Raw genomic sequence first — 23,474 nt, 5'->3', positions numbered from 1 at the left:
AACATCTGTAGCCAGCCTGATTGAGATGGGCATCCTGAGACCATGTAAGACTTGTCACATGTTGACTAATGATTATCTACTACTCAAGCAGCATAACATAGTGTGTGAGGTATGTACATATATAATATCCTCAGAGGCAAAAATCTTACACAGAGGAAATTCAAATACCAAAATCACCAGAAGTACACTCCAGACTACACCTCACCAAGGCCATCACAATAATAATCCATTATATGCTAAGGTTCTAAAAATTAGCTTGCCTAAACCTCAAGGACCTCCAAAACCTAACATGCATCAAGCACATTCAGCAAGTTATACCTGTACCTCATATAGCACAAAGAACGTCAAAGTCACAGATTTTGAGCCCATAAGGCAGGCATCTACTTAACCAAACATTCTAGTAATGTGTGTCCTTTGTAAGACATACAGATATGTATGCACTTCTTACCAGGCTGAGTAAGGAAAGAGTGATGGTTAGTTGCTTGTATGGTGCCACAAGTCATCAGATCACAGTTGCAGTCAAGTCATTGAGCCACAACATGTACTGGTGTGATTCTGTCACAGCATGTGTAGGTGTCAATGTCTTCAGCTACACTTCCCTCAACTATGTGAATAGCGTGATGATGGAGCTCTCAAACTGTGTGTTCCAGGCTGGTATGAGCGTAGTAGTGAGAGACAAAAAATAATTGACTTCAATAACTAAGTTTTTGGTGTCATGTTCAGGGGCCCCAGTGTTTGTCAGCCTGGGAGGATATAATCCTTAGTCTACACTGTTTCATCAGTGGTGGCCAGCATCTGTCCCCTCTAGAGTTTCAGTAGTGCTTTTTTTGCACAATGCTAACAAGATAAACCTACCAACACAGCAAAGCAAGCAAAGGAAAATAAGAAGATGTTACTGATCAATGTTGGCAGCGTAACAAGAAACTCCACTCCCTGTAAGCCCTTCTCACTCTGGAGGATGTAGATGTCTGTTTACTGATTTAGACATTGCTTAAAATGGTGGAGAGCACTCTGGCTGTGTAGGGCTATGATGCCATTCCAACATTTAAACTAGCTGCTGTGAAGGAGAGGAAAAAAAAGTGGAGGTGTCTCAATCAGTCTTGAGGCCTCTGTTATTTGGGATATACTTTTCTGAGGTGCAGGCCAAAACCAGTGGGCTATAGCTGACTAAGTTTGCAGATGACTGCAAGCTGGGAGCTGTCAACAATTCTCCTACTGACATGGACATCCTCCAAGAAGGTCTCACCAAAACAAATGACTGGTGCCATAAACATGGCCTCAAGCTAAATACAAAAAAATGCATCATCATCATCCCCTTTGGGGAGAGTGATGTCCCCACAAATTATCACATTAATGACAATGTCTTAAGCACGCAGTCAGTTGTGAGGGATTTGGGCACCCAGATTGATAGCAGCCTGATGTTTGACCACCATGTTGCTTCCATTGCATGGAAGCTTTCTACATGGACCACCTCATAAGTAAGGGTATCTCATCCAGGGACAAAGAGGTCATAACATCCCTGTATTCTTCCCTTATAAGGCCCATTATTGAGTACAATGCTTCATTCGGCATGTTCCTCGCAAAGCAAATGCAGCAGCTGGAGAGACCACAGAGGTTCCTCACCAGGAGAATCCAGGGCCTCAAAAATCTACCCTACACAGACAGGCTAAAAGTCCTGCCCCTAAACTCAGTTTCATACAGACTCCTCAGATGTAACCTCTATCTGGCATACAAAGTGAGCTTGGACTCGCCTTGATGTGATTGCTGCATATTCTCAAGTCAAGCTCCACTTGAGTAACCCGCACACTCGGCATCAGCCTGGTCTATGGCATCAATAGGACCTGTTGGTGGCACATATTTGTGTCCCATAGACTCTACCTTTTATGGAATAGACTCCCTCTCCATGTCAAGCAGATTACCTCTTTACCCCTTTTTAAGCACAACCTAGACAACTGGATGGGAAATAGAAAATATATCCGTGGGATTCCACCCATGTCCCTGCTGGACAGGGGGATCGGGTGCTGATTTGTCTATGCATGGGCTAAACTCTTGGCTAGGCTTATAAGGCTTCAGGGCCAATAGCCTAGCAACTTCCTATGATCCTAATCTTCATCCAGAAGAGACTCACATCAAGGCTGGTAAAGCAGCGTGCTGCACTAGAGCTTCTTCAGGTCCAAATAATTTCAGAAATGTTCCATACCATATACTAGCTAGTGAGAGAACTCCCTCTGTGACTCAAGAAAGCCACAATGCCAATTTGCAGGAACTGGCATCATTCAATATTACACCCAGTACCATTTTCTCATGTGATCTAAACTATCCAACTGCAGAATGGGACACTTGTAACTCCACTGGTGCACAACCACAAACACTGATGGACTTTATCAAACAAATCATCATCATTATTATCAACCCCCTTTTTCCAATTTTCTACATGGGGTACGGGTGTCATGTCACTTGTCACCAGCTCTCCCCATTCAACACCACTCTTCTACCTTCTGTGACAGTCCTGCTTGACTTTCGCAGGTCTTCTCTCGCCAATCCATCCACCTCTTTGCTAGATGCACTTATTTTCTCTTGCCTTCCTCCTGTCTGTCCCAAATCTTTTTCACCAGACTATGTTCTGCTGTCCTGCTCATGTGCTTGAACTACTGCAATGTGTTTGTCAAACAAATGCCCTGGAACAATTAGTCACGGTACTCACTGGGGGGGGGGGGCAACATCGTGGATCTTGTCTATACAAACACAAGGCCCTTTTGCATCATCCCTTCTGTATCTTCATCACTTGTCAGGTCTGACCATAAAGCTATGCCCTTTTAAGTAAAACTGAAACTAGACACCCCTTCCATCCAAGATACTTTTAGAAAGGGTTTATATCAAATGATCGAAAGCTGACAATATTGAAGCGCAAAACTCCGAACTTGCAACTACGAAACCAGAAAACATCGAATGTGGAAAAAACACCCCGCTAAACACCCAAAAGAACACAAAAAAAGATCTATGTAGGGGGGCAAGCCCCCCTGCACCCCTCACTACTTAAATATACCAACTCCGAGATGGCACTACAGTGCAGTATAGGGAAATCTTCCCTTCCCGCACTCTATGGTGAGCTCCGTTTTATGTTTTGATGTTTTCCATTTTCGAGGTTGCAAGTTCGAAGTTTTGAGCTTCGAATTTGACAGCTTTTGAGTTTGTGATATACACCCCTTTAGAAATTTCTCCAAGACAAACTACCTACTCTTAAGTGATACACTGGCAAGCTTCAAATCCCCACCAAACCAGTTAAGTCCACTGAATACACAGAAGCATACACCACTGCACTATACCAGCACAAAAACAGCTACATAGATGCAGCTGTACCCTGTAGGAGCAAGAGCAGGGCAAACACCAGAAACAACCACCCCCCCCCCCCCTTTGTGGAACCATAATGTCAACAAGCTTACAATAAAAAGGAACAGTACTTTATCCAAAAGTAAGAATAGTAATTCCAGGAATGATTGTGCCCTCATCATTGAAAATAAAAACTCTGGAATTTAACAAAATCCACCAAGGCCAAGTTTGAGGCTAAAATGAGCACACAAACCAAAGGCAATCACAATGCCTTTTAAGTTCTGTTAGATATCTCTGAAGCACAAAGCAGCAGCGGGCTGAGCTGACTGTGAACTATATTACCTACACAGAAGCTGAAGATACAGCTAACTTGCTAGTCAATAAATTCAGCTCAAACTTTACCCATCTGCCCCTTCCATCCATATCACAAGATATAGCTGAAACTGACTTGCCACCAACTATCACATAAGACCAAATCCTGAAAAGGCAGGCATCTACTTAACCAAACATTCTAGTAATGTGTGTCCTTTGTAAGACATACAGATATGTATGCACTTCTTACCAGGCTGAGTAAGGAAAGAGTGATGGTTAGTTGCTTGTATGGTGCCACAAGTCATCAGATCACAGTTGCAGTCAAGTCATTGAGCCACAACATGTACTGGTGTGATTCTGTCACAGCATGTGTAGGTGTCAATGTCTTCAGCTACACTTCCCTCAACTATGTGAATAGAGTGATGATGGAGCTCTCAAACTGTGTGTTCCAGGCTGGTATGAGCGTAGTAGTGAGAGACAAAAAATAATTGACTTCAATAACTAAGTTTTTGGTGTCATGTTCAGGGGCCCCAGTGTTTGTCAGCCTGGGAGGATATAATCCTTAGCCTACACTGCTTCATCAGTGGTGGCCAGCATCTGTCCCCTCTAGAGTTTCAGTAGTGCTTTTTTTGCACAATGCTAACAAGATAAACCTACCAACACAGCAAAGCAAGAAAAGGAAAATAAGAAGATGTTACTGATCAATGTTGGCAGCGTAACAAGAAACTCCACTCCCTGTAAGCCCTCCTCACCCTGGAGGATGTAGATGTCTGTTTACTGATTGAGACATTGCTTAAAATGGTGGAGAGCACTCTGGCTGTGTAGGGCTATGATGCCATTCCAACATTTAAACTAGCTGCTGTGAAGGAGAGGAAAAAAAAGTGGAGGTGTCTCAATCAGTCTTGGGGCCTCTGTTATTTGGGATATACTTTTCTGAGGTGCAGGCCAAAACCAGTGGGCTATAGCTGACTAAGTTTGCAGATGACTGCAAGCTGGGAGCTGTCAACAATTCTCCTACTGACATGTACATCCTCCAAGAGGGTCTCACCCAAACAAATGACTGGTGCCATAAACATGGCCTCAAGCTAAATACAAAAAAATGCATCATCATCATCATCCCCTTTGGGGAGAGTGATGTCCCCACAAATTATCACATTAATAACAATGTCTTAAGCACGCAGTCAGTTGTGAGGGATTTGGGCACCCAGACTGATAGCAGCCTGATGTTTGACCACCATGTTGCTTCCATTGCATGGAAGCTTTCTACATGGCCCACCTCATAAGTAAGGGTATCTCATCCAGGGACAAAGAGGTCATAACATCCCTGTATTCTTCCCTTATAAGGCCCATTATTGAGTACAATGCTTCATTCGGCATGTTCCTCGCAAAGCAAATGCAGCAGCTGGAGAGACCACAGAGGTTCCTCCCCAGGAGAATCCAGGGCCTCAAAAAGCTACCCTACACAGACAGGCTAAAAGTCCTGCCCCTAAACTCAGTCTCATACAGACTCCTCAGATGTAACCTCTATCTAGCATACAAAGTGAGCTTGGACTCGCCTTGATGTGATTGCTGCATATCCTCAAGTCAAGCTCCACTTGAGTAACCCGCACACTCGGCATCAGCCTGGTCTATGACATCAATAGGACCTGTTGGTGGCACATATTTGTGTCCCATAGACTCCACCATTTATGGAATAGACTCCCTCTCCACGTCAAGAAGATTACCTCTTTACCCCTTTTTAAGCACAACCTAGACAACTGGATGGGAAATAGAAAATATATCTGTGGGATTCCACCCATGTCCCTGCTGGACAGGGGGATCGGATGCTGATTTGTCTATGCATGGGCTAAACTCTTGGCTAGGCTTATAAGGCCTCAGCGCCAATAGCCTAGCAACTTCCTATGATCCTAATCTTCATCCAGAAGAGACTCACATCAAGGCTGGTAAAGCAGCGTGCGGCACTAGAGCTTCTTCAGGTCCAAATAATTTCAGAAATGTTCCATACCATATACTAGCTAGTGAGAGAACTCCCTCTGTGACTCAAGAAAGCCACAATGCCAATTTGCAGGAACTGGCATCATTCAATATTACACCCAGTACCATTTTCTCATGTGATCTAAACTATCCAACTGCAGAATGGGACACTTGTAACTCCACTGGTGCACAACCACAAACACTGATGGACTTTATCAAACAAATCATCATCATTATTATCAACCCCCTTTTTCCAATTTTCTACATGGGGTAGGGGTGACATGTCACTTGTCACCAGCTCTCCCCATTCAACACCACTCTTCTACCTTCTGTGACAGTCCTACTTGACTTTCGCAGGTCTTCTCTCGCCAATCCATCCACCACTTTGCTAGATGCACTTATTTTCTCTTGCCTTCCTCCTGTCTGTCCCAAATCTTTTTCACCAGACTATGTTCTGCTGTCCTGCTCATGTGCTTGAACTACTGCAATGTGTTTGTCAAACAAATGCCCTGGAACAATTAGTCACGGTACTCACTGTGGGGGGGCAACATCTTGAATCTTGTCTGTACAAACACAAGGCCATTTTGCATCATCCCTTCTGTATCTTCATCACTTGTCAGGTCTGACCATAAAGCTATGTCCTTTTAAGTAAAATTGAAACTAGACACCCCTTCCATCCAAGATACCTTTAGAAAGGGTTTATATCAGATGATCGAAAGCTGACAATATTGAAGCGCAAAACTCCGAACTTGCAACCACGAAACCGGAAAACATCGAACGTGGAAAAAACACCCCGCTAAACACCCAAAAGAACACAAAAAAAGCTCTATGTAGGGGGGCAAGCCCCCCTGCACCCCTCACTACTTAAATATACCAACTCCGAGATGGCACTACAGTGCAGTATAGGGAAATCTTCCCTTCCCGCACTCTATGGTGAGCTCCGTTTTACGTTTTGATGTTTTCCATTTTCGAGGTTGCAAGTTCGAAGTTTTGAGCTTCGAACTTGACAGCTTTTGAGTTTGTGATATACTCCCCTTTAGAAATTTCTCCAAGATAAACTACCTACTCTTAAGTGATACACTGGCAAGCTTCAAATCCCCACCAAACCAGTTAAGTCCACTGAATACACAGAAGCATACACCACTGCACTATACCAGCACAAAAACAGCTACATAGATGCAGCTGTACCCTGTAGGAGCAAGAGCAGGGCAAACACCAGAAACAACCCCCCCCCCCCCCTTTGTGGAACCATAATGTCAACAAGCTTACAATAAAAAGGAACAGTACTTTATCCAAAAGTAAGAATAGTAATTCCAGGAATGATTGTGCCCTCATCATTGAAAATAAAAACTCTGGAATTTAACAAAATCCACCAAGGCCAAGTTTGAGGCTAAAATAAGCACACAAACCAAAGGCAATCACAATGCCTTTTACGTTCTGTTAGATATCTCTGAAGCACAAAGCAGCAGCAGGCTGAGCTCACTGTGAACTATGTTACCTACACAGAAGCTGAAGATACAGCTAACTTGCTAGTCAATAAATTCAGCTCAAACTTTACCCATCTGCCCCTTCCATCCATATCACAAGATATAGCTGAAACTGACTTGCCTCCAGCTATCACATAAGACCAAATCCTGAAAATACTATCAAAAGCTAAAAGTTCTGCATGGAAGGGTCCTGAAAATATCCCTATATCTATCTTAAATAGTTTGAAGTAGTTTAGCCATCCCCCCAACAACAGTTTTTAGTCACAGCCTCCATATAGGTTTTGTACCAAGTGAACTGAGAACAGCTACAGACATTCACCTTCATAAGGGAGGACCTTCCACAGACACAGGCAATTATAGACCCATAAGTCTGACCAGCCTAATACGTAAAGCCATTTAAAAACTTATCATGGAATTAATCAATAAGGACATTGGGAAGCTTCAAACATTGGATCCATCTCAGTTTGAATTCATCAATGGTAGGTTATGCTTACCCAGCCTGGTGGACTTCTTTCAAAAGGCCACCAAATGAAACTGATAAAAGTAAAATGGTAATCACTGTATATCTTGGCTTTTGGCACAATCCCTCACTAAGGCACAGAAAAAAAGATGAATAAACTGATAAGAACCCACTACATCACCTGTTGGATTGCCAACTGGCTCACAGACAAGACTCAGGAGATGAAATTATGGGAAGTTACCTCCACAAAGGGAAAAGAGTAAAAATCTGAGAAAAGCACTTATTGTAGCTAGTTGATCAGAAAATAGCAATTATGGCAAAACAGATCTAATTCTAAAAATTAACATAAACTAAAAATAAAGTAACTAATATACAAGTAAATTCTTCTTCTTCTTTCTGTTTTTTCCGGTTAGGGATCGCCACAGTGGATCACCTGTCTGCTCATGATTGGCAGTGGAGTTTTTAAATTGTCGAGTTGCCAGCCCGGCACCCAACCTTCCACAGAAGGCACACACACACTCACACCTGGAGGCAATTTAGAGTGTCCAATCCCCCTACAGCATGTCTTTGGGAGGAAACTGGAGCACCCAGAGGAAACCCACGCAACCACAGGGAGGACATGCAGACTCCACACAGAAGGCACCCCAGCTGAGGATCAAACCGAAGAACCGCTTGCTGTGAGGTGGCAACACTAATTGCTGCACCACCGCGGCAGCCCAGTACAAGTAAATTATAAAAGTGGCAAATCATAAAATATATCTTAAACCTCCTTACACTATTAAAATGCATTAAGTAAATGAACTCAGTTAAAAAAAAAGACATGAAAGATCAGCCTATCAGCTATATCAACTACAGGAAAAATACTTTTAGTTCATATAAAAAAAAAAATACATTCAGTCTGACAGTTACTGCAGAGGATTAAGGCTCTGAGCTGTTAGTAAGATGCTTCTTGTAGTTCTGTAGTCAATGGGTTTAATTTCTTCTCCCCCATCTGCCTATTATGTGACTGCGAGCAAGTCACTTAACCAACCTGTGCTCCTAGATTACATTTGAAAAGGCCTATTAATGTCAGTAGGAAACATTACTGTGACATACAAAATACAGAAAAAAAGGATATACTGAACACATGGCCTAGATTGCATGATCCAAGAAATATCTTGCACTGTAGGATAAGGGAGCATGGTTCAAGACTTGTACTTTTATCATTAGTTCTACAACTTGATACCTAAACCTACAGTACAAGATTCTTTATGCAACACACACCAGACCCCATATACTACATGTTAACTACACGTTCTCATGTACACACACACACACACACACACACACACACACACACACACACACACACACACACACACATTCATAGACTGTTACTAGGCTTTTCTAAGCAAAGTTTTCCCAAAAGAATAATGACATCCTGTATCCAAATAGGACACTAAGGGCCAGGCATTTATAAGCTACCTCTGTTCATAAGGGACATGGGTTCCAGGCCCAGTGTAAATTTACTTTTCCCCTTCAACTGGTCTAGGTTGTGCTTAGACTGGTTAATAGATGAACTCAGCTTCACATGGATGGGAAGCCTATTCCATAACAGGGGCAATCTCTGGGGTACATGCCTCTCTCACCAGCATGCTCTGTTTAAGTAACAAACAAAATTCAGGTCCCTAGACCTTGTATTTCTGGTACTCTTTGACTGACAAATGTGTTGGAGAAGTGTGGGGTTTGCAGATGCTTTGTAAGCCAGGCATAGATCACTCCTAAACAATCTATAGGAGACTGAATAGGGGGAAAGGGCTTTATGGCACTCTGCATAGGAGAGGTTTGTTACACCTTGTATTCTTTTTGTAAAGAACTTCTGAGGTCACTCTAGTTGCTGCATATCCCTAGTCAGCTGCATACCAAAGGGAACACTGTACTCCATGCTTGGTCTGATAAAGGTTAAGTACAGTGGGAAAATGACCTCTTTTGACCTAGATGCCATGCCCTTACTTATAAGTTGCACAACATAAAATTATTTCCTCATCACTCTGGCTATGTGGTGATCAAAGATAAGACTACTGTCTACGTGTGTACACAGATCCCTAAGCACTGGGTCAAGTCTTAGGGGTATATTATCAACATGGTAATTAGCTGGGATGGCTGACTTCCCAAAATATGTAATTATGCATTTCTTAGCACTGGGTTTGAGACCATGACTTTAGCATCATTTGTTAGTCAGCAATAGACCTTCTTGAAGAATGCTAGTGTCTGCAGAGGAGTCAGTGGTAATCCCCAGCATGCAACTATTTGCAAACGTAGTCAGCTGTAAGCCTTCAACATTTGCTTCCACTTCAAAGAAATATATCCAAAAAAGTGGCAGGCCCAGTATCGAACCCTGGGGGACTCTGCTAGTGACTGGCCACTTGGTGGAGGTGGCCTCACCTATTTTGAGCTTCTGGGTTCCATCAGTGAGCCAGCTGGCTATCCAGTGGATGATAAAAAGGTTTATACCAAAATTTGTGAGCTTGTCTATAAGGCCTGAGTGTGGTATTTATGAAAGGCATTGGCCAGGTCGAATTAAGCTATGTGCACAGTCTTACTTTCATCCAGTGCTTTGGTGACCCTCTCAAAAAAGTCCTTCAGATTTAATAGGCATGTAAAGTGGTGACATGGGAAAGTATAGTTAGGCAGCATAGAATGGTGGTCTGTAGAATGACATTGGTGATCAAGAAGAGGAGGAGGAGTGTGACGGCAGCACCAAGGATCAAATGGTGGAAATTGAAAAAGGGTGATCATGAGGTGGAGTTCAGGGAAGAGTTAAGACAAGCAATGGGTGGCAGTGAAGTGTTACCAAATAGCTGGGTAACTACAGCAGTGCTAGTAAGGGAGACTGCTAGAAAGTTGTTTGGTGTGACATCTGGACAGAGGAAGGAGGACAAGGAGACCTGATGGTGGAATGAGGAAGTACAGGAGAGTATACGGAGAAAGAGGTTGGCGAAGAAGTGGGATTGTTAGAGAGATGAAGAAAGTAGAGAGGAGTATAAGGAGATGAGGTGCATGGTAAAGAGAGAGGTGGCAAAGGCTAAGGATAAGGTGTATAGAGAGTTGAATGAAAGGTTGGACACTAAGCAGGGAGAAAAGGACCTGTACCAATTGGCTAGAAGGAGGGACCGAGCTAGGAAAGATGTGCAGCAGGGAAAGGTGATAAAGGATAATGAGGGAAATGTACTCACTAGTGAGGAGAGTGTGTTGAGCAGATGGATAGAGTACTTTGAGGGGCTGATGAATGAAGAGAATGAGAGAGAGAGAAGGCTGGATGATGTGGGGATAGTGAATCAGGAAGTGCAATGGATTAGCAAGGCGGAAGTAAGGATAACTATGAAGAGGATGAAGAATGGAAAGGCTGTTGGTCCAGATGACATACCTGTGGAAGCTTGGAGGTGTTTAAGAGAAATGGCAGTGGAATTTTTAAGCAGATTGTTTAATGAAATCTTGGAAAGTGAGAGGATGCCTGAGGAGTGGAGAAAAGGTGTTTTGGTACAGATTTTTAAGATTAAGGGTGATGTGCTGAGCTGTAGTAATTACAGAGGGATAGCTTGAAATTTAGCCTAGGTGTTGCTTAGTAGAGAGAGAGGTTAGTCTTGGAATAGTTGCTACAGGTTTTTGGTTTCACTGGATGCCCAAATTTATTTTTTATTTCAAGCAATGCTGCCTTATGGTCAGATCTGCCGAGTGAAGATATTACATTGGTTGAGGAACATCAACCCTCCCCCATGTTCATCAGTACAAGGTTAAGGATGTTTGTATCCCTGGTAGGAAAATGGACCATCTGTTCCAGGATGTTGGTATTAACAATGTTTAGGTATCACATGGCTTGTGCATTAGAAGTTGTATAGGATTCCCAATCTACAGAGGGTAGATGAAACCGCCATGAATATTGCATTAGGTTGAATGGTGAGGGACTCTAGTACATTGAGATAGGTAGTATGGGTTTCCTGAGACATGGTGGCAAGGACATGGAACAACACCCTGTTTATAGGTGAGTTGCACTTCTATGAATTCCAGTGGGTCATACACTTTAATGTCTGTATGTGAGATTGGTTTTAATATAGACCGAGACTCCTCCACCTTTAATTCCCTCCTGTGCAGTAGCTAGATTACAGTTGTGAAAGGCATTATAACTTTACTCTGCTGAAGTACTCTCAGTGACTTTAAACAATGTCTCCATTACTACACATATGTCTACACTTTCTGGGTAGAGTAAGGCTTACTTACTTACTTGTTAAGACCTCTATCACTGAGCAGCACCACCCACAGATATTCCTTCATAGGGTCAGTTAATTTGGTAGGTTTACCAGTTTGGCATTGCCTAAATAAGGCTTTATGGAGGTGGAAAAGGTCTTTGCCAAAATCCAAAAGCCTAGGGAGGATAAGTGCAGACCTTCCTGGCAAAGCAGCGTGGTCTGTCAGCCATGTCCACCAAGGCCATCAAATGTTGTACTCCCCTGGACTCACACCAGAAGCTAAGCCAATTTTTAAAATCAATCCTTTTGTGTTGGTAATGTGAAATCATCCTTGGAGAAGTTAGTATGCTGATCACTGCTAGGCTCATACCTGACTGAGGTACGTAATCAGTGAACTCTATCATGTCTTGCTTAATAGAGTCAAAGGAGGTATGTCTGAGGTCATTAACACCCACATGGACTATGAAAGTCTTACTGGTACCTCAGGTTCAATGACCTGAGTGCCTGAGTGACTTGATGGATCTTAGCCACGTTAAGGCAGCTAACCGTGACTCTCTCCTTACTCAATCTGCTGAGGGGGAAATCAGTGTGCCGCACTATAGAATCACCAATGACCTGGACATTTGGCTGTGTGCTGGTTTAAGTGCTTAGCAGTGGAGGCACTGTATACAATGTTACTAACTGTAGCTGCATGTGGTATTTTAAGAGAGTGTTTACATGATGGCTAAGGACCCTTTCTTTGAATTTACTGTGCAGGAGGTCTTAGTGTTTTAAGAAGGTCACCTCTAACTGCCTCATCATAAGTAGTTTTATGTGTATGGTATTTACCCTGTGCAGTACATATGGTGCAAGTGTCACTGATAACCTGTATAGGATTTATTTTGGTTGTATGAGAGAGCTTTGCCTCCAGTGTTAAAGAGCTAAGATACTTTTAGAATAGCACACACCAAATCTTCAACCAGGAATTCCCAGCTCAGAAGGGTATAAGCTATCCTCCCTGCCACAAACCTTCCTAATGTCAAATAACTGGTTTGGAGCCCAAGTGCTTAAATCAGAACAAAGACACCATATATATATATATATATATATATATATCCCACATTTCCAACTAAATATGTTTGGGAAGTAAATCAGACCAAAGTGTCAAATCAGACTGTAATTTGTTCATTAAAGGATTAAGTTACAAACTTTTGCTCATTGTGAATTTTATAATTGCAACATGAGTAATGAAGTTATAGCATGAAAAATTTTTAAATATAATAAAATGAAGTGCTATCTTACCTCATCACTAGTAACACACTGTTGAGAAAGCAAATTGACGTGAGTCCATAAGGTGTTACGAGTATACTGTACCCTTTCACATTCCTGTATCTCAAAGAACTGACAAGGAAATAAAAAGAATGTTCATAAATTTACATGCGAAACATAAAAAAATTAAAACAATAATAACTACAATTTATTTATTACTTAGTTGTTTTTATTAACCAGTGAGTCCTACAGGGCAGCAAATACCACATTTCAGTGAAGGCTTGGGCTGAAAAGCTCCAAAAATACATTTACACATTTTCACTTTTTTAACATTTAGCAGAAGCAATTTGAACGTAAGTACTATGGATAGGCAAATGTACTTAACAAGAGTAGTATTTAGCAATTACAAAAATAAGTATTAATGGGACAACAATAGGAGTGAGAAGTACAAGACTAAGTATTAATGGCACAGCATTAAGAGTCAAAGTATAAGAATAAGTATTAATGGCACAGCATTGAGTCAAAGTATAAGAATAAGTATTAATGGGACTGCATTAAGAGTCAAAGTATAAGAATAAGTATTAATGGGACTGCATTAAGAGTAAGAATAAGTATTAATGGCACAGCATTAAGAGTCAAAGTATAAGAATAAGTATTAATGGGACTGCATTAAGAGTCAAAGTATAAGAATAAGAATAAGTATTAATGTGACTGCATTAAGAGTCAAAGTATAAGAATAAGTATTAATGGTACAGCATTAAGAGTCAAAGTATAAGAATAAGTATTAATGGGACTGCATTTAGAGTGAGAAGTAGAATAATAAGTATTAATGGCATAGCAACAGGAGTGAGAAGTACTATTAACATCACAGCATTAAGAGTCATAAGTACTAATGGGACTGCATTAGGAGTCAGAAATACAACAATAAGTATTGAGATAATATTAAGGGTCATAGGTACAAGAATAGGTATTAATGGGACTGCATTAAGAGTTAGAAGTACAAAAATGTGTATTTATGGCACTGCATTAAGAGTGAGTAATATTAGTTGAATAACTTGTAAAGACAAGGCAGTAGTACAGTAGAGTTCATGAAATTACTATGATGGGTTTCATTAAATTATACTACAGAATTCTTAGGTAGAGAAAATTAAACTACAGGAATTATAAAGTTATAAAAAATGTGCTGAGGCAGATGGTGAAAGAGAGGAATCAGCACAGCTGTGATATAGTAAGAGTAATGTCAGTATTGTTATGGCATTACAACAGAGGAGTAGTGAGTAGAATATGCTCACTGGAAAAAAATTGTGGGAAAGGGACCATTGTTGAAAATGTTAACTATGTGCAGTTGTATAAGATATGTTGTGTGTGCTTTTAGACTGTTCTGCTTATCTAGTACTGAAGTGATGTCTCAGCATACATCCTGAAAATCATAGCATCATAGGGCACTGCTAGACTAATGGCCCTATCCTAGAGCCTTTTTAAGCCTAGCCATTCATGCCCCAGTTTTCCCAATTATCAAAGTGCACAGGCAGAATAGATTTGGTATATGCTTGTGCCTTAGGGCATCTACAAACTACCCCTGAACATTACGGCCACAAGTGACAAGCCTAGGCTGAATTTGTGATTTCCCATCCATTGTTCCAAAACGTTTTTAAACAGGCTTAGGGAAGAGCTCTGTTTTGCATGAATGTGTAGTCTGCTCCAGAGAAGGGGTAATCTCTGAGACACATACCTGTCCCTCCAAAATGTTTTATTTATATCACAGAAAAAAGTTTATATCTTTAGATCAGGTAATTGTAGTGCTGTTTGTTTTGTGAATGCATGGCAGGTCCTGCAAGGCTAGTTCAGAGAATGCCTTGTATGTTAGGCATAGATCACCCCTCAGTAGTGTGTAGGAGACTGAGTACAGAGGCAGGGCTTTGAAGCAATCTGCATAGGAATCATTATATGCACCCTGTGTTATTTAGTGACAAACCTTTGCGGCTGCTCCAGCTGTTGAAAATACTTGATTATTAGTATAATGAGGGCTGAGTACAGTGGGACTATGATCTCCTTACATCTGGATGCCATGCCTTTACTTATAAGTTGTGCCACCTAGAAGGATTTTCTCACTACCATAGACAGAAGGTAATCAAAGCCCAGGTTACTGTCGACCTGAATTCCCAAGTCCCTTACCACTGGGTCTTCTTGTTTGGGAGTGCCATCAATATTGTAATTTGCAGAGATGTCATCACCCCAAAGAGTATAATTATGTACTTTTTGCATTAAGTTTTAGGCCATAGTTCTGACAACAGTCATTTGTCTGTGTCAGACCCCCCCCCCTGGACAATATCTACATATTTGAGGAGTTCAGTGATTGCACCCAACTTACAGTCATCAGCAAATTTAGTCAGCCAAAGGCCATCTACATTTGCATTGACTTCAGAGAAGTATATTCCAAGCAGGAGAGGTCCCTCTACTGAGCCCTGTGAAATACCACTAGTAACAACTCTTGATGGTGGTGGATTTCCCCCTCCCTAACATCATTTATTCAATCTGTGAGCCATTTGGCTATCCATCAGGTAACACACGGATTTATACCTAAATTTGAGTTTGTCTATAATATCCAATTGAGGCATTGTGTTTAATGTCTTTGTCAGGTCAATGTAGGCAGTGTGTACCATTTTGCCCTCGTTCATGGCTGTAGTGACATTTTTGAAGAAGCCCACCAAGTTTAGTAGGCATTAACTTCCCTTGATGAAATGGAACTGGAATGGGTCCAGTGTTTGCAAATTTCCTATGACTTAGTTTGACAGGTTCATGAGAAATTCTTTTCATGGCCTTGCATATAAGACTAGTCAAACTTATGGGTCTGTAGTTCCCTGAGCCTGTTGATGGTTTGCCTTTGTGTAGATGGATGACCATTGTAGTCCTCCATTCCCTAGGTATGAAGCCTGTCTGGAGGCTCTGGCTGAGTACAGATTCAAGTGGGACTGAGAGGTCCTGTTTCAAATGATTTAGGATGCATCCTGGTATATTATCATGACCCAGTGTTTCAGTTCTGAAGAGTGCAGTGGAGACCTGTTCTTTAGTGATTGTTGGGGAAGAACTGGTGGAAAGTGTTTCTTGTGGTGGAACTGGGGACCATGGGAGGTGAAACTGCAGCTAAATTTATTGGACATCAAATTTGCCATATCTCCTAGTTCAGTATAGGAATTTCCATTTACTATTAGTTCAGCATACTATTGAGTGCTCCCTTTAAATTTGCATGCAACTGAAAAATGCTTTATAGTTATCCTTAGCCTGGGAGGCTATTTTCACCTCAAAGTTGGTTGCATACCTTGACATAGCCAATGGTTTTGACACAGCTACCATCTCAGGCACACTAGAAAGGCTAAATAAACTGGGAATAAACTCCTATGTCACCCACTGGATTGCCAACTGGCTCCCAGAAAGGACCAGGGGGGTCTGACACAGACAAATGACTTCTGATGAAGTCTGCTTATTGCAGATGAAAGCGCTTAACACTGCTATTGCACTACTTGCTTTTGGTTGTATCGTATCTTGTGTGTTATTAATTCTGCAATAAAGGATCCCTGTTCCAGCTGAGGACTCGTGTGTTGCCGTCCTGTACCTTTTGGATTTTACCATAAAGAGAACAGTCACCAGTGGAGTTCCCCAGGGTTCTGTGCTGTGACTTCTCCTGTTTGACATCAACTTTTCTGAAGTAAAAGCCAATACTAAAGGGCTCTAGCTGACTAAGTTTGCAGATGACTGCAAGCTAGGAGCAGTCACTGAATCTCTAAATAACTTTAGCCATCTTGCAGGAAGGTCTGTCTCAAATAAATAACTGGTGTCAAAGTCATGGCCTGAAACTAAATGACAAGAAATGCATTACTGTATCTTTTGAGAAGTCCTCTACCCCAGGGAAATACCACATTGGTAATATACCTCTAAGAGATGAGCCAGATGTTCAGAATATGGGAATGCATGTGGAAGTGACTTAACTTTTGACCAACATGTGTTTATTGCTGTAAGAAAGTCCTTCTATATTGCACAACTTAAACAAAAGGTAGATCTAGGGATGTAATTGCCCCCCCTTTACTCAGCTCTCATTTGGCCAGTCTTTCAATATAATGCCCCCATTAGCATGTAACAGTCCAGATACATGCAACAACTTAAATATCCACAGAGATACCTTATGAAAAGGATATAAGGCCTAAACAACATATCCTACATGGACCAACTCAAAGCCTTGCCACTATTCTTGGTATGTGTCTGGCATACAGGGCACCCTCCAATCCATTACTGATGGCTTTACTCTACATCAGCAAGTCAAATGGCATCAGAAATACTCAGTCTAGGGATCTAAACTTCATCTTCAACATTAACAGAATGGTTTGGAGGGACAGGTATATTTTGCAGAGGATACCTCTGCTGTGGAACAGACTCCTTGTCCACATAAAACAAAGTTCATCCCTGCCCATTTTCAAGTGCAACTTAGATCTATGGATGGGAAACAGGAAATTTACTGCTAGACTGTCCCCTGTGCTATCAATGGAAAGACGCAGCTCCTAAATGCTTTATCTCTTGCATGAGTCCCCTCAAATTATCTGTGGTATGATCCCAGTTATTCTCATTAGAGTTAATATATATTTATGGACAATGGGACGGATAAGGCCAACTTATAACCAAATGCAATTGGTTATTTCAAGCACAAAAAGGAAAACTGGCTAGGCTTACAATGGTCTGCAAGGGCAGCTAGGCTAGTACTTACCTATGAATCTATAAACCTATGCGTGTTTATGTGTCTGATCCATAGTTGGTGTTGGGTGTGTATTATTGGTAACCTGTCTGCAGATATCAGTGCCTGTATGCAAGAGCATTGCCTCCAAAGACATAGTGTAATTACATCTCTCACATACAGTTTCAGTCTACTTCAGAATAAGGTGGGTGTCAGTAAACATGAAAAACTTGCTATATTGTCGCACAAAGGCCATTTCCACCAGACTGGCTGCAAAGGCCATATGAAATTGTTTGTTCACGATGGCAAGATCTAGGATCGATCTAAAGCAACACTCTTGGGGTAATGCTTCTCACTGGGGAAACTACACTCAGCTAGATAATTGACAAAATAGCAGAGAAAGTTTTAAATGGAAAACTGCAACTCTAGGCACCTGTATTTATACAGGGCACTGCAAAGCACTGTTGTAAAGATCAATGCATGTTATAGGAGAAGAGTTAGAGAGGAATCCAATCAGTAAACAATAAAAGTGCAGTACAAATGTATATATAAGGCTCAGACCCTGCAACAATTCACAATTCTCTTACTATTGTGATACTACAAGACTTAGGTTCCCAGACTAAGTAAAATGCAAGCAGAAAAAAATGCAGTGGACGTGTAATAAGTGGGGCTCAAATCCTGCAGCATTTCATAACTTCTGTCACTATCGTGAGTGATACTACAAGACTAAGGTCTCCTGTTTGATTGCTTCAGATCCTGTAGCAATCAAATGAGTCAGGTGTCCAAAATCCTTATGTCACATTTCTCAGACAACCAGTCTCCATTAGTGTGATGAACAAACACCAAAAGACATTCTTAGCAGCCACACTTATACTTTTGGAAAGACTTATTGTTGCACTTTTTTTTATTTATCTCACACGGTACCACACATTTATTTCAGTTCTTTGACTTGCAAAAATAAATACCTAGAAGTTTTCACTGAGCCAGTGTGTATTTTACCAGTGTACTAATGTGAAAATGAACAACTCCTAATCCTTTTCTTGGGTGGAGTTGCTTATTTTCAGTTATCTGAGGTAAAGCCACTAGATGTGAGCAGGAAAATAGCTGGATGGATGAGTTGAGGAACCTTAAAAACTGTAACACAATCAACAAGTAATCTAAAAAATATAGTACAAAAATCGGTGGTGTTACAAATCCATGGTTGTATTTCTTCATGATCTTTATTGATCTTCCAAACAATAAATTGTGTTTATCTGCTTTGAAGATTGTAAGATCAATAAAGACTATGAAGAAATACATCATTTGTCTTACAGAGGTTCTAAGCAGCAACCATGGATTTATAACATGACCGATATTTTTACTGTATTTTTAGATTACTCCTTTATTGTGTTACAGTTTTTTTTAAGGTTCCTCAACTCATCCATCCACCTATTTTCTAATTCACATGCAGTGGATCTACCCCGGATAACTGAGGGTAAGCAACTCCACCCAAGGAAAGGATTAGGTGTTGTTAATTTTCACTTTTTTGTGTGGTTTGCTCTTCACTGGCCCTTTCCAAGTGGCAAGAATTCTCACAGTTATCACAATGCCTAAAGGTATTCTCCAAAATTAGTTGTCTCCAGTGTATTAATGTGGAATAATTGCTTTATTTTGCTATAGAGCATAGCAACATAAGAGCAAAACTAGGCAAGAACTCACAGGGACAATAAGAGGCCTAGCCATATATCCCTTTAAACAGGCACACTTAAACGTTTCTGACTCCCTTTATGAGTACTTAATAGGGCTCACCTCCCAAACTGGGCAGAGCTGTACAGGATAACCCTGGTGTAAATTTGTATAAACCCATCCAATCATCAAAACTAGCCTTGAAAACAGACAAAGTACTTTGATTAACCTGTAGTGGTAGTTTATTCCATAGGCTTCTAATACATTGACTTAGGAATCTATTCCACAGTGAGTCTTGTTTATTTGTTAGTGTAAATGTAGGCCCCTAGAACAGGTGTTTGTAGTGCTCCTAGTTATGTGAAGAAATAAGAGGCCAAACAGGACTGGATTTTTCATGGCTCAAAAATCGAGACATGGATCACCTCAGTACAGCTAGCAAGCTTGTGAGTATAAGAAGAGTTTTTTTAATCTGTTGGGACAGTTGAAGGGTATAATGTCTTTATTTATGTATTTACTTACTCATTTATTATTATTAAAAGAGTTGGGGTATTGACAGTAGAGTGATATGCTTGGATTTGTACATACCAAAGGAAGTACTGTATTCAGTGATGGATCTGTTAAAAAAATATCTTAACCCTGTACTTTTCCCTTATCTTTACATACTCCCCTGAAAATTAATTGGGCCAGATAGAAGGGTGTCCTGACTATGGGTAGGCATAATGATCAAATGAGAAGAGGTGCACATGTAATACCCAGGTCTCATGATCGGATGAGAAGGAGGTGTACATGTAACACCCAGGTCTCATGATCAGATGAGAGGGAGGTGTACACGTAATACCCAGGTCACATGATCGGATGAGAAGGAGGTGTACATGTTATACCCAGGTCTCATGATCAGATGAGAAGGAGGTGTACATGTAATATCCAGGTCTCATGATCGGATGAGAAGGAGGTGTATATGTAACACCCAGGTCTCATGATTAGATGAGAAGGAGGTGTACACGTGATACCCAGGTCGCATGATCGGATGAGAAGGAGGTGTACATGTCAGGTCTCATGGATCAGATGAGAAGGAGGTGTACAAGTAATACCCAGGTCTCATGAATGGATGAGAAGGAGGTGTACATGTAATACCCAGGTCTCATGATCGGATGAGAAGGAGGTGTACACGTACTACCCAGGTCTCTTATGATGACTGTAGCTGTTTGAAGAAGATTACCACTTATAATACATGAATATGTTTTTTTTATCCTATTATCCTGCACTTTTTTTTTATCACAAGACTTCTCCAACATATCAGTAAGGTCAGATCTGTCAATAGTGCAAGAGTCACATGCCATTCCAACCTCCAGTGGGTTGCAGTAGTAGGAGCTGGAGAAGTAGTCAAACACATGCAGGCTCTTGCAAAGCCTCAACTGGTACATATGAGTCTGTCTGTGACTTCAGATGCTGAAGGATTCACCATTTTAAATTAGGTGAGGTGCATAAGGTGTTGGGTCTCTAGACAGGTATTAAGAGTGGAAATATGCATACATATGATTTTTGGTACAAACAATTAACAAAAATTGCAGTTTTTATAGTTGAGTTTTGCTCCAAAGCAAAAAAAGACACTGGGAGTGGAGATTCTTATAAGGAATCTGCCTACCATTTACCAGTTAAAAAATCACAATAAAGGTAAGAAAACAAAGAAGGTTCCCCAAAAGTTCACTTATCTAAGCATGTGAAGGCATGACTGATGCTAACAACCACCTTTAGAACAGACCAACACATGCGAGGCCTGCATTCAGACTAGTAGTGAGATACTTTGAGGACTTCATAGTCAAACATCCGCATATGTACCCTTACACCCACGGGCTGAGGCCTTACATCAGACATATGGCTCCATGGTAGCTTTTGTCTTTGTTACCCCGACCAGACGTCTAGGTTATTTGGAAAGATAACCCAACCGTTTGTAATGCTGCAACAGTGATCTAAGGAAGGACACCATTCATTCTCCATGCAGGATGATGATGCATGTTTCACCCATTGTCTGATGTTTAACAGAGAACATGACTGACACCTGTCAAATTGGCATTTATTTTAGGTGCTTCTAGATTCAGTCACATATGCATTACTTCAGAACTGCACTTTGGGTTAAAAGATGCTTTATAAGTATAGTCTGAAAGTCTTATTTGTACTTTTTACACTCATCTTCATTTACCATTTCTGTCTTATAACAGCTTTGCATCCTTATTTTACATGCTCATGAGTTAAAGTATGCCATGTTTTCTGGATGGATTTCCTTCAGATGCTCAAAACTTGGTTGCTCACATTGTATTTGTTTGTTTGCTCATTGCCTGCTTATTTGCCTGCTAGTAATGCATGAGGGCTCAAATTATCTGCCGTACAGTGTATGACAGAATCACGTCACTTCGTCACTTCTGAGGGAAGGAAGGGACAGCAGCACATCTGTGTGTATTGGGCACGGGGGAATGACCCCAGAGTGAAAGTAATAAATTTAGGGGTGAAGGTTGAATCAACCCCATTTATGAGCTGAAAGGTTAGTTTTTTTCATTTACAAACATGTTTGTTGGAGGTTGGAAGTTGGAGCAAGTGACATTTGCACAACATTGTCTTTGCCTTGAGTACAACATAGTGCAGAAAACACTTTTTGGAGTTTCTGTGTAAGTTACATATGCTCAAAACTATCTTAGTCTTAAGTACCTGTGTTTAGGCAAGTTTGCTTCTGTCTTTCGGCTTTTCCCAGTTAGGGGTCGCCACAGCGGAACTCTGGTCTGTTAATGATTGGTAGTGGATTTTTACATACCGGGTTACCAGCCCTGACGCACAACCTTCAACGAAGGCACGCCCCATTCACCTATGCCTCCACACAGAAGACGCTCTAGCTGAGAATCGAACGGGACAACGTCTTGCTATGAGGCGACAACGCTACCACAGCACCACCCCGCAGTTTGATCTATTTGTGTACTAGTATCCTATGTACTTATGTGTTTAGACATACATAATTTTGCGTAGTAGTAACAGGCCTCGTTTAGATCATCCTACCTAACCCAGTTAAATTTTATATTTTATCACGTATGAGCCTTGTTTAGATAACCCTACATATCCAAGTTAAATTTTATATTTTACCACACATGTAGTCAGGTTACCGCCATTTGACGTTAACATTAAAAATATTAAATGCAATCTTAGGAGAGGTCTGAAAAAAATCACACTGTGCATGTTTTAGAAATATATTATTTTAAATGTTTTAATTCAGTAAATGGCTACTTATCAAAGTTATGTGTTATAAAATTAAAAAGATGCCATGCTGTAAATAACAGTGAAAGACAACCGTAGGAAATATATAACCAACAGGGTCAAAACGTGATGCATTCAATGAACAGACATCATGCACTGCACAGTATATGATAACCACTGAAATAGTCTTTAAAAAAATCTCATACACACACTATATTTGAAAAATGAAGCCTATGGCCCCGATTCCAAACATTTGCTGTTAGTGTAAGTTACCACTTACACTGAAGGCAGGTATTTTGGAATCTGGTCCGCGTAGTAAACCTCTTTATAGATAGGTATTACACAGAAGTAAGTCACTTACACTGAGATTAGGTTTTATCAGAGCAAAGTAACACTGTGAGTAACTCTATTGAAATCTGGCCCTATGTATCGTACTAATACTGTTTACATCAAAAAGAAAAAAAAACATCAACTGCACTTTACCTCGCAGGCTTTGGTGTGCTCCATCAGCCAGTTTTCTCTAATCTTCTCTAGCAATGAAACGTTTTGCTGATAATTTCTGTCTGCAAGAACAACAACATAAACATTCTTTACTGGCAGGTTTCTGCTGGGAACAGTACCGCCAAACCATATTGATGTGTATATGCTACAATTACTGCTTTTTATTTGTTTCAGAGTTTGATGCTGCAATGATGTAGAATTGAATCTCAGGGACTGTTTTTGCAGGAATTACTTTGTGCACATCCACATGCTCCATGTGATGCAGTATCTCTGAACAAGATAGCTAAGTGAGACATTCACCTTCTTTA

At 40.9% G+C, this 23,474-nt stretch overlaps 1 protein-coding gene across 1 annotated transcript in view; it reads right to left on the bottom strand.

The window, feature by feature from the left end:
- PSTPIP2 (proline-serine-threonine phosphatase interacting protein 2) overlaps positions 1-23,474 on the bottom strand; it is a 1,323,814-nt gene that overhangs the window by 114,435 nt on the left and 1,185,905 nt on the right. The window contains exons 9-10 of the mRNA XM_044078135.1: positions 23,149-23,228; positions 13,071-13,169 (exon numbers count right to left, since the gene is read on the bottom strand). Coding sequence (XP_043934070.1) covers positions 13,071-13,169; positions 23,149-23,228 — 179 coding nt within the window. The remainder of the gene's footprint in view (positions 1-13,070; positions 13,170-23,148; positions 23,229-23,474) is intronic.

Source organism: Protopterus annectens, chromosome 1.part1 (genome assembly GCF_019279795.1).
Source record: "Protopterus annectens isolate FY-2018-M chromosome 1.part1, PAN1.0, whole genome shotgun sequence".
Taxonomy (NCBI): Eukaryota; Metazoa; Chordata; order Ceratodontiformes; family Protopteridae; genus Protopterus; species Protopterus annectens.
The sequence above is the reverse complement of the archived record's forward strand: the minus strand, read 5'-3'. Positions and strand labels throughout refer to the sequence as shown.